At 33.8% G+C, this 15,509-nt stretch overlaps 1 protein-coding gene across 1 annotated transcript in view; it reads right to left on the bottom strand.

Moving 5' to 3' along the window:
* The window catches only part of LOC107655177 (protein strawberry notch homolog 2-like), a 59,288-nt gene that overhangs the window by 34,473 nt on the left and 9,306 nt on the right, over positions 1 to 15,509 (bottom strand). Inside the window, exons 2-3 of the mRNA XM_016442599.1 lie at positions 9,598 to 9,780; positions 8,213 to 8,292 (exon numbers count right to left, since the gene is read on the bottom strand). Coding sequence (XP_016298085.1) covers positions 8,213 to 8,292; positions 9,598 to 9,699 — 182 coding nt within the window. The 5' untranslated portion in view covers positions 9,700 to 9,780. The remainder of the gene's footprint in view (positions 1 to 8,212; positions 8,293 to 9,597; positions 9,781 to 15,509) is intronic.

Genomic DNA, 15,509 nt, shown 5'->3' with positions numbered 1-15,509 from the left:
TTACATTAGGTACATTAGGGCTTCATTAGTTAACATTAGTTAATTCATTAGTTAACATAAACTGCCAATTTCTGAACATTTTATTTATATAAAAGGTATATTTGTGTATAAAGTTGGGTATCATAGTGTTATTACAATTCCCGGTCCCGCCCACTCCCGCTGACATTTTTTCCTGTCCCGTCCCAATCACGTGATTAATAGTGATTTTGTTTCCCATCCCGCGGGATTCCTGAAAAATGTCAGCCTCTAATTTGAATACAAAAACACAGTTTAAAGTGGAGTATAAAAGTGCGAGGTTTCTAAAAAAATAATGAATAGAGCATAATATAATGGCTACAACAAGGTTTAATCTGGCTGCAGAAGAACACAACTGGGTTGCCTGATATAAAGAGACGTAATCCCTGAAACGGAGCTTCCCACTTGCGCAATACGGAAATATCTGCTAAGTGTGCTACTTATCTTTGTCAACTTGGCAACCATGTGTACGCGCTCTCTCCACTGTTGATAAACGCGCTTGCTTTCTGAAAACACCGGTTAGCTTGCAGTTTAGCGATTTCCACTTCAATATTCTATTCTCAGAAAAGTGTAATTCATCAAGTGTTCATTTATGAGAGAGAGAGGCTGTGTAAGTATGAATTACCACCGTTTTTCTGTGTTTCTCTATTAACAGTGAAGCTGTGGCTTTAATTCCTTTAAAAACAATGATGTTACCAGCTCCTTGTTAAGAAAGATAATGTAGCTCTTGAGCGATTAAGCTATTTAGTTGATAAAAGTGCGGGGCAGTGCTAAAAAGTTTGTTCCTGAATGTCTGAGTGCGGCCGCAACGTGATCTGTGTGAGTGACTGAGCGTGTGTGTGTGTGTTAGATACAGAAGGCAGCGCATTAGTTTAGAACTCTTCTAATTTTTGTATTTATTTTTTAAACGTAGAGAGTGTTAATTTGTGCAATGATAACCTACCAGCAATGTTAAGATGATTTTTTAATATATTAGAATGAGTACATTACAATATAAATTTATTAGAATGAGTACTTTATTATTTATGGGCTTAAAAACAAGATGCAAACAATCAGAATATTGTACCTGGTGGGGAGTGCCCAATGTAAACATGAAACATATGCCATTACCTATATTGTACTGTGGTACAGTTTTGGAGGCCCTTCATAATGCAGAGGTCAACTGCCTGCTCTGCCAATAGTTAGAAATGGCACTATAGTATACAGCGTTTAATAAACAGCTGTTTTACCAAATTCTGCTGAGGTGAAATACTGAGGTATCGTATCGTGGCCTAAGTATCGTGATACGCATCGTATCGTGACTTTGCTGGTGATACACAGCCCTACTGATTATAGCACTTAAAACCTGGAAAAGTCAGATTTTCATGGTATGCCACCTTTAAATGTAATTCTAGAAAGTTCACAAATGTGTATAACTATACAAAAGGGCCTCCACTGATGGCCTCCCGTCGTGTGACATTCATTCATTAAGTACCTTACGAGTCATGTGATGCTTACTTTCAGTTCACTTTCTTTCACTTCACTTTACATTGTGGGAAATCACCGCAATACATTTCAGGAAGTTTCACACCGAGGTGGATATTTTTGTCGTGTTGCTAGTTAGGATGATACAGTTGAACTGCTTTGACAGCAAGCTGCCACTGAGCATGTGACTTTCATGTAAATAAATATTATTTTAAAAATTGCACTAAATTCTAAAAATATACAATAAAGCATATACACTACCGTTCAAAAGTTTGTGGTCTGTTTAGATTTATAATTTTAGCAAGGATGCATTAAATGAATAAAAAAAATCACAGTAAGCACATTTATAATGTTACAAAGATTTCTATTTCAAAATAAACGCTGTTCTATTTATCTTTTTTTTTTAAATCACATTTTCCACAAAATAAATTAAACATCATTCACAACTGTTTAAATGATTTCTGAAGTTTCATGTGACACTGAAGACTGGAGTAATGATGCTAAAAATTCAGCTTAGCATTACAGAAATAAATTACATTTTAAAATATATTCACATAGAAAAGTCATTTTAAATTGTAATACTATTTCATAATATTATTTTTTACTGTATTTGTATTTGAAACTTCTTAAAAAAAACAAAAAATGTTTGAACAGTAGTGTATGCATTATTACTAAACCAAGACAATATGGTAAAAATTACTAATACTATTAGTACAGTTTTATTATTAATCTGTATGGCAAATCTGAAAAAAATGAAATTGAATATTAATAATATCATATGGAAATAATACATGCAAGATTTTATCAAGACTGGATTGTATGGAAACACACTAGTCTATGATATTTATGGTTTATATTCTTTTTTTCTTTACTCATATGGACTCAACAGATAAAAATAGTTTCAGGTCAAATTTGTTGTATTTTTATAAAAGATTAATAAAAACGAATTTGCACATGACACTCTTAACATGACACTATAAGAACAGGGATATTTATTAATAAAGTAAATATTAAGAAAATATTATAGCTGCATAACAGTGCATTTGTGTTCTTCAAATAAAATTGTGCATATTTAAATATCCTCAGACTCGGAGGTTATATGGAAATCCCCTTCTTCTGATATTGTACCGCAGGTTTGGCACATTGATTCAAGCACATTCCACAATACAATTCACTCGGCACTAACCTCTGGAACACTGAACCCATCCCATAACGCCCCATCTCTGCCTTGTGTAATCTCATCCCTCACTTGTATATGAAGCGAAAGGTGCAGGAAAATGGACTATAAAATAATTTTTAGGCTAGTAAATAAATACTAATAAAGTATATTGTCTCTTGAAACAACCTGTTTTTTGTCTGACCATTTTATTGCTTTCAGACAGAGCGTGGCGGTAAACAACACTCACAAGCCACGTCTAGACACCTTTATCGGCTGAACATTCAACACCCAGGTACACATTATGACATGTTGAACAGACTGTATGCCTCTCTTTCCATGCTTGTTTTCATTGTGTTCAATTAAATATGGCACCAGAACTATTTTTTTTTCTACTGTACCGGTGACATTCCTGCATATCTGGATGACACTATCACTGATTCAAACTGTTTTTGTTTTTGTGTCAGAATCAACATATATTATTTATATTTAAGACAAATTGTAAGGGGGCCAACCAGTTGGAGTGGAAAAGGAAATGACGCCCTGTACAAAATGTTGGTGCAATAATCCCCCCCAAAAAATGGTGTTTTATTGGAAGGTGGAAAAATATTTACAGTGCATGAGGAAACAAAAATAAATAAAAACTGTACAAAAAGAAAACAAAACAGCAACAATGTGCTAATTTGGCTAAACCAAATGGCCCAAGGGTGCAACACTGCTCAATCCACAATCAGAAAAATAACTGACTTCTTTTCAGCCAGCAAGCCTATTTATAGGCTGAAGTAGGGCTGGGCGATATAGCTAAAAAATGTATCAACGATATAATGTTTCATATCGTTCGGTATCGATAATTATTGACATTTTTATAACCCTTTTTAAAACAAAGAGCAATAGAATTAAAAAAAAAAAATGTAACCACTGTATTTTTAGTTTACCCAATTTATTAAGACAACAAATATTTTTTTGTTTTGTATTAAGTCAAACACAAAATAAAATTTAAACAAATATCTCCTTTCTTATGTTTTATATGCAGATTAAATAAGTCTTAAGGAAACATTTGTCTTGTCTCCCGAGGCCACAGGAGGGTGCAATGAAATAACAACGGTCTATAAAAAACTTGCATAACGTCTAAATTAACATATATAAATCAAATATAATTTCGTAAATTGCATAAACAATTATGAACAAGACAGCATCATGCATTGCTTAATACAAAGAGCGCCATTCACACAGATTGCATTTAAAAACATAAGAGACGCAGTGAAATGGAATAAACCTTCACAAATTTGCAATGTTTCCTAAAAGTTTAAACTTTTTTTTTTTACTTTGCATGGCTACATCTCTTGTGTGAGACGCGAGTGCAACAGTCACATTTTTCTATCTAAAAAATGCGCTGAATATGCGTTCTGTGTGAATGGCTTGGTTTCGGTTTTAACCTAATTATTAAGACCTTCTCCGCATTGAGCTACTATATTTCTCTAATATTTTGAATGCATAACGCAGCAGCACGCATCTCGTGGGCTAGACTAACAAAACATTAAAATGCGACAACGTCACTTACATCATTATAACCGCATCTCGTGCGCCACTGACAAGGCTCCCGGACGCACACATAACATTCGATTGCACCGTTTTTGCATTCAAATAAAAACATTTTTATTTTAAATTTGACTAATATTCATCCTTTATTCACAATCTCCTCATCACAGGCAGGCACAGCACTCATTTCAGCATGTGTTCGTGGGCTGTCTGCGTCACTCATAGCACGTGCCTATATCGTGCGCTATATTGAACATTTTTTTCTATCGTTACCGATGAAGGTGTACCGTCGATAAATACCGATACCGTTTTATCGCCCAGGCCTAGGCTGAAGCCCTTCCTACAGGGCATACCAACTGGGGAAAAAAAATTAAAAGTTTGTAACAATCAAATTAAATAATATAAACACCCAACACAACCAGACTTAAACATTCCAAACAAGTAAAACAACAACCATTAACAGAAGAGAGTTTAACAACAAATTAAATGGCAAAACAGCCAAAAATGGCAACAGCCATATCACCCTGTAGCCCAAGACTGGTTGCCCACTGAAGCTAAGTAGGGTTTAGTCTGGTCAGTACCTGGATGGGAGACCTCCTGGGAAAACTAGGTTGCTGCTGGAAGAGGTGTTAGTGAGACCAGCAGGGGGTCTGTGTGGGTATTAATGCCCCAGTATAGCGATGGGGACACTATTAGCGGTCGACGATATATCGGCCGATATTTGGCATTTTTCAAATATCGGCATCAGCTGATAAGTTTTTCTGTTTGGCCGATTTGTGAAAAATGCTTTGTCTTCTAAAGTATACGTATGTTTATTTTACACAATTATTTTTAATCCATTTTCAAATAATTTCAAAATTCTTAAATATAAATTAAAATAAATAAAATTATATCGGCTTCCTTTTTTTTAAAAGTTTTAAATAGGAAAAATATAGAAACTCTTTGGTCATTTTTGAGTGAGATGCTAACGGTCTAATCAGATTCAATTATCTATGCTAAGCTTCAGCTAAAAGTGCTACTGCCAGACCCGGAGATCGGCTGAATGGATTCGAAAACGGTAAAACTCAACTGTTTAACTCTAGGGGAGTTGTAAAATGAGCCTATTTTCAAAAATAGTGGAGTGTTCCTTTAAGCACCACCAGTCCTAAGTTCAGTTAAAATGACAAATATGCATTCATACATGGTTACCAAGTTTTAATTCTAATCACTAATCACATTTTTTTTAGTTCTATCATTAAATAGTGCTTAATTATCATAATATACTGCATGATTGACTGATGTTAAGAGTGTACATTCAGATATTTAAGAAGCTGAGCCATTTTACAAAGATTATTATTGTTATTATATGATCATTATTATTGTTATTACTACTGTTGTTCTTGTTATTAGCATTATTTTTATTTGGTAATATAATTATTAATTGATAGCAATTACTATTAATAATAATCAATTATTAATAATAAACAAAAATATTGTTAATTATAGTTTTTATTGTTAGTATTAATACTACTACTATTACTACTACTACTACTACTAATAATAATAATAATATTTGTTTATTTATTATTTATTAATATTTATTATTATTATTGTTGTTCTTGTTATTATCATTAATTATTTCATTTGGTAATATACTTATTAAAGGCACACACGGCTCGAAAGCAGCGGAGCTTTTATTACGCCACAGTCGACCACTTTATTTCCATGTTTTCTACAAAACAAAACCGGAAATCGAGGGGTTATGACGTCACTGGCAGGTGACACAATGACACTATGGACACGGTCCCTGTCACTAGTTAAATTTGTTTTTTCTCTGGATTTAAACATTCTTCGAATATAAGTACAAAAGTCAGCAAAATATATAACACTGTTCTAGTGGTTTTTGGATATTTTAATAAAAAAATCTTACATATTGTGCCTTTAATTAATAGCAATTACTATTAATAATAATAAATAATAATATTGTTAATTATAGTTATTATTGTATTAATAATATTAGTATTAGTATTAATAATATTAGGAATTACAAATACTGTAGTTATTGTCTATCTTTTTAAAGTTATTATTAGTATTAACAATAATAATATTTTAAGTATTAAATATTAAAACATAATAATAAATGTTATTATTGTAATGTTGTAATTAATAATTTTTATTTGTTAATATTACAATTACTTGATATTAACAACATATGATAACAGTAATATAATTATTAATATATAATAGTAGTAACAATAATAATCAGAATTATTGTATTGTTATTAATTATTCTTTATTTTCTATTATTATTAATTATAACTGTTATAATTCCTACTAATTCAAAATATGATATAAATACTAATATTACAAATATACAAATAATTTTTGTTAATAATAATAATAATATTTAATTAATAATAATATAATTGCTTGATTTATTGATTTATTAAAATTTTATCATTTTATATAATAATTTACCTACTACTACTACTAATATATTTACTTCAATTTAAGAATATAAAATAACAATAATATTGTCTAAATGAACAACATTTGTAAGGTTTGAATCATCCGTTTAGCTATGACTCATTCAAGTGGGAAAACTGGTGTCTGGTGTATTGCTGTGGAAGAATGTAATACCAAGTATACTAATAACCGTGAAGTTGGTATTTTCCTAGTCTGTCTGCATAAACTGATGTAAAATATATATTTTTTAATTAATGTCAAAGCACCATTAAAGGTTTTCACATTGTTAGCGCTGAAATTCTGTGAATGCATTGAGATGTTTTTCCACCAAGGAGTGGGTGGACAGGATGTAGCACTGACGCTATAGCATAAACCACAATCTGTTATTCTTTCTAAAACCGAGACCCTTATTTCAGCATTTTCAAAATCATTGACCTTTGCACACATATATCTCATCCACCTCCTTTCCCTGTGCCATATTGCTACAATAAATCGCTACTGTGTACTATAAATATACAGAGAGGACTTCCCACAGTCTCTGTAAACAAAACACCCGTTCGTTCACATGACCTCTGATGACACCTGATCACAAGACAACGTGAAATGATCAGGCATAGCAACGATTCCTGAATGAATACACATCGTTTCATAAGTATGTGTGACGCATACATTCTTAAAGCTGTTTGTCGGATATTTTGATAAAGAAAGTAACATAAGAAGATAGTTTCAAAATTTTTTTGTACACACAATGAAATTCAATGGGGTCCATAAACAACACTGTTTGGACCCCATTGACTTTCATTGTATAGACACAAAATGTCAGAGTTTACGAGACTAAATGATAATCAAATTTTCATTTTTGGGTGAACTATCCTTTTAAAGATTTTCTATGCCATCTTTTTTTAACAAAAAAGCCGCTGAGTCAGTCATTTGCACAACAAAGCAGATGTTTAGGAAAAATCATTACGGAGTGCCAAGGGCTTCACCAAGTCGACTAAAGTTGCAGACCAAGCCAGGTGATAAAGTACATATCATATATCACGTCAAGTTCAGGGATGTTTTTGCTTGCGCCTTATCGGTTCATGAAGATATGAAGGGACTTGTTGTGACATCCTGTATCAAAGTACCAAACACAATACAGTCTTTTATCATCAAATAACTAAGAAAACCACTGTCCCAACTTGCAAAAGGGTTTCCCCTGTGGAAATGGCCAACATAATACAATGGCAACATGCTTTTCTTAAAATAAACATTGAATGGTGTTTAAAAAGCCATTTTACTTCTGATGCACTGATGCATGAATGAAACGGAATACAAATTTTATACATCAGGCATTGATAGGATAGTAAAAAACTGGACATACCAAAATATAAGCAACCAAAAACGAAAGTCATTTTAGATTTTGATGGAAGATTATGAAGACAAACATGTTTTTTCTGTGGAATAACACGCATGATAACACGTGTTAAGTAAAAAAAAAGGTCAGTTTTGGTTTCATTCTGACTTCTTTTAGGTTTCCTCTAGTTTTGGAAAACACTTCAAGCCAAACCTCCGCATCAGATATCATGATTAGACAGAAGTTTGGGTACTTACTGGTTTTCAGATTGCACGGGACAGGGCAAGCTGTAGGTCTGATGGGGGAAGCTCCAAGGATTGTTGGCAAACACGTAGCTCTGAAATAGAGGAAGTGAAATGTTTGGAGGCAAAGGTTCTGGGTGTTAGGTAGAGATGTACCGCTATTAAAATTCTGGCTGATGTGATAAGCTAAAAATAGAAAAAAAAAAGACAGAAAAAAAGTAGATAAAACTATTATATATGTCCGATAACCAATAAATGGCTGTTATGAAAATGTAATATTAAATGCATTATATGCATTTATGCATTTAATGCATTGTATGCATTAAATATATTTATAAATAGTTTTTTTTTGGCACATAATATTAAAACAAAGGAAATTGACTACAAAAACTACAAATAACAAATAAAAATAACAATCACTTTCAAGACATTGAAAATAAAATAGAAACAAAAGAAATAAAATGTAAATATTTATATAAACATTTATAATATAAATCTAAATATTTTAATACAAAAATTAAAAGAATCATATATATATATATGTATATATATATATATATATACACACACTTACACACACAAAAACGTTTTTTTTAAACTAGTAATTAAAAACTATTAATCACAAAGTAAAAACTAAACTAAGTGGGAATGACACATTGAAAATAAAATAGGAACTAAAACAAAAATAAAATTTATAAACATTACAACTTTGAGCGGAGCTGAGTATAGCATACATAAAAATAGCGAGTCATTCTGTCTATATCCAAAATTTGTGTCTACAGGAAACCCTCTTCATTTGCACAAGTGCTATTTACACTTGTGATGACATCACTGTACTCCAAAACTGCCCAAATATTTACCCTACACTTCCTTTTTCCATTTTAAACCATCTTATTCTTTGAATTTTATTGAACACTGTCACAATAGAAGATACACGATAACAGTATTTGCACAAAACGGTGAGAAAAAGCTGCATGGCTTATCAGGAATTGCGTCTACCAACTGTTAAAATGACTCTGTGACCACAAAGACGTCATTCTGTCACCCACACACACCAAAGTCTTGAGGTTTTGCCAGATATCAGAGTGAATGACCAGAGTTTTTGAAAAAGGAAACCAGTAACGAACATTATGACTACATTATGACAAATAAAAGAGTGTTCACTAGGTACAATAGCTTAGCATTGTGTCTTGTCACAGCAAATGTGCTTTTATACCAAATATGCTTATATCCCTGTGATAACAAATGTAACTCTATACCAAAGGCATTGTGGTTAACAATATAGGCTAGCAACTGAAAGGTTGTAGGTTCAAACGTTTTTTAATTGGTGTGACCAAAAACGTTCCACTTATAGATGCTAAGACATGATGCTAAATGAGAGGTAAATTTGAGATAGTTACCATAGGGGGTGCCAGGATAAACCCCCCGGCATCCTTCTGATGTCCGTCTAAATGCGAAAAGCTGTGCCCGTCCATGGCAGGCGGAATGGAGAGCGATGGCATCAGACCGCAGTCTTGTACACGACGGACGAAGCCCACACTGTGTAAACCTGAGCGATCCGGTCAATGTCTTCTCACCATGACCTGAGTACACAAACACAAGAGACACAGGACATTCATAACGGTGGAAAAACCAGTGAGCGTGCATGAAGAAGCAGCTAAGCTGTCAGAGTTAAAACGTCACATTCATCAGTGAGAAATACCCTCGAATGGGGAAAAAATCTGTAAACTCAAATGACACAAAATGTCATCTGGAACAACATGAGGGTGAATATACATGGCAAAATTGTTATTTTTAGATGAAATACACCAAAAAATAATCCAATCCTGCTCTCCAGACACTCTGAATAGATCTATTATCATCAACTAGAGGAGTGTAAAGTTTCACACAAAATCCTATGAAGGCTTTTATTGACTATGCCACCTGAGACTTGTGTGACGGCTCAAAAGGATAATAACTGAATAGAGTTCCTTGTGAGGATACAAAATTGAGACATTTTGAGCCACAGAGCAGTTCAAATTAAGAGAACAAACACCTTGGTATCACGTGAAGGGACAACGATTATTAAGCAAGGGACATTCTCTGAAGCGTGAAGCACAAAACAACTTGTGTTTCTCGTTAGGAAGTTGATAATATGCCAGAGAACAGTTAAAAATACCTTATATATGAAATACATTCATTCACAAGGTGAAGCCCTGTTCATAGTGGATAAATATTTTCATTTGATTTAAGTGGCTGGATTTCATGCACAAAAAAAATGTGCCATATAACGGTAAATGTGAACACAATGACAGAAAAGGTCACAGAAATGTTTAATATTAATGGTTAATATTAATTATGCCTACCTGCGCAGTCTTTATGATGTCAGTTGAAAAGAAAGGTCTAGGATTATGAATGAATTTTTTTTTTCTCTACAATAGCATGTACTGAAAAAAAGACCAGGGATTTAAGCAAGTAAACTAGATTATTTTAATTTCATGTTGTCTTTAAAAAAAACAAAACACTTAATCTCTCATCCATATTTCTTACGCCATCGAATGCCTGGGCAGTCAATGCATCTCAGTAAGAGGAGGTGTCCATCTTTCTAACCCCCTGCCACAAAGGACAATCAATACTGATTACTATTGAGTTCCCAAATGTCCTCTTCCTGTAAAGCACAATTATCTTTACTGGAAGACAGGGAAAAAAAGATGAGAAAGCACCCAGGATAGAGATTTTCATTGGAATGAAGAGCACACTGGTTTTATTTCACATAACATCCAGATAATAGGAAAAAAACAAACAAACAAATGAAAGAACTACTGAAGGCAATAAAACTGGGAAGTTGAATTGAAACGAGAAGGAAGTATTAAAGGTACGCGACAAACTATTTATTTAACCTTTCTAAAAAGCATTAACAGAGAAGAATTTCTGCCTTGTGACTAGTAATGACGCAAACCTGATGTGTTGCATCTAAACGCATTGTATTTCAATAAATTCATTTGTTCTTTAGGAGGAAACTAAAAATAGGGCAAAAAAATCATAAGTGGTGGAGACGAAAAGGGGGAATTCCTTCAAGAATGATGTAAATCCTTCGGTTTGGCCTCCAAAACCATCTAAACGCATCGTATTTCAATAAATGGATTCGTTGTTTAGGAGGAAACACTAAAAACAGGACAAAAATGTCATCAGAGGCGGAGACAAAATTGGGGGAATTCATTTAAGAAGGTAGAAAATCCTTCTGTTTGACCTTCAAAACGCATTATATTTCAATAAATATATTCGTTAATATGATTTAAAAAAAAAAAATTTTTTTTTGTGTGTGACAAGAAGGGTAAACGCATCGTATTTCAATAAATGGATTCGTTGTTTAGGAGGAAACACTAAAAACAGGACAAAAATGTCATCAGAGGCGGAGACAAAATTGGGGGAATTCATTTAAGAAGGTAGAAAATCCTTCGGTTTGACCTTCAAAACGCATTATATTTCAATAAATATATTCGTTAATATGATTTTAAAAAAAAAATTTTTTTTTTGTGTGTGACAAGAAGGGGGAATTTCTTTAAGAAGGAAGAAAGCTATTTGATTTGACCTTGATTTTAACTGATTGACTAAACACTAAAAATAGGACGAAAAAGTCATCTTTGGGGGAGACGAAAAGATCGACAAAAAGCTTTGGTTTGGCCTGCAAAACCATCTAAACGTGTCATATTTTAATAAATGGATTTGTTATTTAGGACTAAACATGAAAAATAAAACGAAAAAGTCATCAGGCACGGGAAGAAAGAAGAAGGAAGAAAGTTCTTCGATCTGGTCTCCAAAACCACTTAAAGACATTGTATTTCAATAAACTGATTTGTTATTTAGCAGTAAACACAAAAAATAGGAAGGAAATAGTCATCACTGGACGAGAAGGGGGAATTCCTTCAAGGAGGAAGAAAATCCTTTTGGCCTCCAAAACCAACCGAGCTAAACGAACTAAAGTTTCAGATCAGGACAAAAAGTGCCCGTCTGATAATCACATCAGAGGCTTGCAGATGGTGTGAATTACAAAAGCTAAGGAGATTATTTTGTGACCTCAGCCTGTGAGATTGTTGCCACAGCAGGGCGGCCTGCGGCGCGAGACCCTGACAGATGCCTCACGCGGTTCCTCTAATCTTCTCTGATCTCTCGCACCGCACTTCTGTTGTCCGCTAGAGGCTACTGAGATGTCTTTTCATGGAGTGGGAAGAGAAGGAAACATACATGATGTGAGGGGGAAAAAAGTCCTCAGGCTTGCGGCGTGGTATGGATCACCATCAGGGGTTTCCCATGTTCTCCTCAAGAGTTACTTAAGGACACCGCTCACATTCTGACGTGTCACGGTGAGCGGGAGCGCATGGAAGTCATCCAGGAACGTGGAAATGCTGGAAATCCACTCTGCCACTCTTCCTCATGAGCTTTCATGAGGGAAAAGCTGCAGATTTCATCAGCTTGGGGCTCCTGATGTTCTTGGAGCAGTGTAGGGATATGCCGGTATCAAATTTTCATGTTGCGAATTGCTAATGCTTTTCTCACGGTATACGGTATTATCACGATATTGAAATTTAGTTTAAAAAGTGCTGTCATAATACAGTATAACAGGTTTATTAACTTTTTTCTTATAACAAAAATAACTGAACATTTAAATGCAATAAAGCAATACAGAAAAATGTATAAAGTTATAAGTTTTACACAGATTAAAGTGCAAAAGAACTATAAAGACCAATAGGTATCACTTTACAATAAGACCTCATTAGTTAACCTTAGTTAATGCATTAACAATGGCTGTTTAAATAATTTAAACACGATTCAGACACAGAAAGTAGTGCAGCTGCTTTGTTTACAGGATTTCCGGGGTAACTGCTGCATTTAAATGAATTATTATTATTATTATTATTTCTGCAGTTTAGTGCCATCTGCTGTCAGAGAGTGAAAGTGCGCTTTCATCCAGACGTCTCTCACATGTTTCCGCCATGTGCTTCTCATCCGTGAGTGCGCACGCGTCTTTCACGCAGCATACAGCGGTGTAGTGCATTTTGACCAGTTGATGGGAAAAGTATTCTTAAAATGCATTCTAAATTCTGAATAATTTGTAATATATAATTATTCACGGTATTTAGAAGTGCCCACAATAACAATATTGTGCATATTCATTACCGTGATATATCGCATTACCGAATACCAGCACAAGTCTAGAGCAGTGTGAGCGAAATTATCTGGAACTCATTTTGTAGGAATTCATGCGTATAATCAAGTAAAGAGGGATTGCTATTTAACCGATTTAGAGGAGTTTAACAAACATGCCGGTTTTCGTCAACTATCTTTGTTACTGTTTGCTTTATGTGGTCCGATGTTAAACTTGAGTTGTATCATTTTGTCCTCGTTTGCTCTTTGTCTATCTCAGTCTTTCATCTATGAGTGAAGGTCTTGTCGGGCGACTATGTTAGGAAGAGCCAAATGAGTGTGAGTTATCTGGCCGCAAAGACAGACTTCAACGGGTTTCACATGACTGGCTGGGAAAGCCGAGCTTGCGAACTCAGGGCAGACAATCCCAGGAGATAGAAGAAAATCATGCTGACACTTGTTTGGAAACAGTCAAAGCTAATGCAATTAGAGAAACAAACTAAGCATGCTAAGTGCGGCCAAGCGTATTTGCAATGGCAAAGCCAGACACATTGATTGAGAGATTAAAAATTCAAGAGAGGAAAAAGTTACTCTGGGTGCTGTCACATTCAAACGGCACAAGATTAATAAGGCAATTACGATAAAAAAAACATTAATCTTTCTATTTTATTTAGTTCAGCTCCCCTTGTCTAGGGTATTCCTATGTTCAGAATTATGGCATGGCCAATACTGATAAGCCAATAATAATTAATCAGTTATGGCCGATAACCAATTTATAGTCAATTTAAAATTTTATAATAAATGTACAGTATATACATTTATAAATATTAAAATCAATTTTATAGTATCTTGTCTAAAAAAATTAAAATATATACATTATTTTTTTAAAGTTTGCAGATATGTCACTGATATATACTACTGTTTAAAAGTTTGGGGACAGTGAGTTAAAAAAAAAAAAAGTAATTAATACTTTTAACTAAAAAAACACTTAATAAATTGACTAAAAGCCACAATAAAAAACATTTACATGAAAGATTATTCTATTTCAAATAAATTTACTTTTTATTTATCAAATTATCCTGAAAAAGCTGCTGTTTTCAACACTGAATATAATAATAAATGTTTCTTGAACACCAAAACATCATATTAGCATGATTTCTGAAGGATCATGTGACACTGAAGACTGGAGTAATGATGCTTTGCATCACGGGGATAAATTATATTTTAAAATATTTTAAAATAGAAATCAGTCATTTTAAATTGTAATAATATTTCACAATTAGGGCTGGGCGATATAGCTAAAAAATGTATCAATGATATAATGTTTCATATCATTCGGTATCGATAATTATTGAAATTTTTTGACATTTATTATCTGATACTTTTATTCAGATATTGTTGTGAATATTCACTGTTCTTTTTCTTTCCTAGATTCTACATCGAAAAAGGCTTTCATAACAGAGGTACGTTCCTTTAAAGGGATAGTTCACCCAAAAATGTCCAACTGCTTTGAGCGCGCGCGCACGGCATCCGGTGCGTATACATGTATACATCACTCATTGTTTACACAGTGCACAGTCATTGTAGGTACGACGGCTAATCAAAATGGTACTTACTTGCGCTTATCTCTCGCGCGAACTCATTCGGGAGTGGTGACTTTCCACGTATTCCCAACTTCGGAGCCTGCTCGCCTGAAGTTATGGTTGATTGCTCTTCGGCTGGATATCAACACACCCATTAACATAAACTACGCCAGAGCGCGTACTAGGGCTGAACGATGGATAAATTATATTTTAAAATATTTTAAAATAGAAATCAGTCATTTTAAATTGTAATAATATTTCACAATTAGGGCTGGGCGATATAGCTAAAAAATGTATCAATGATATAATGTTTCATATCATTCGGTATCGATAATTATTGAAATTTTTTGACATTTATTATCTGATACTTTTATTCAGATATTGTTGTGAATATTCACTGTTCTTTTTCTTTCCTAGATTCTACATCGAAAAAGGCTTTCATAACAGAGGTACGTTCCTTTAAAGGGATAGTTCACCCAAAAATGTCCAACTGCTTTGAGCGCGCGCGCACGGCATCCGGTGCGTATACATGTATACATCACTCATTGTTTACACAGTGCACAGTCATTGTAGGTACGACGGCTAATCAAAATGGTACTTACTTG

This window comes from Sinocyclocheilus anshuiensis, unplaced genomic scaffold, assembly GCF_001515605.1.
Source record: "Sinocyclocheilus anshuiensis isolate Anshui unplaced genomic scaffold, SAMN03320099.WGS_v1.1 scaffold735, whole genome shotgun sequence".
NCBI classification, from domain to species: Eukaryota; Metazoa; Chordata; class Actinopteri; order Cypriniformes; family Cyprinidae; genus Sinocyclocheilus; species Sinocyclocheilus anshuiensis.
The sequence above is the reverse complement of the archived record's forward strand: the minus strand, read 5'-3'. Positions and strand labels throughout refer to the sequence as shown.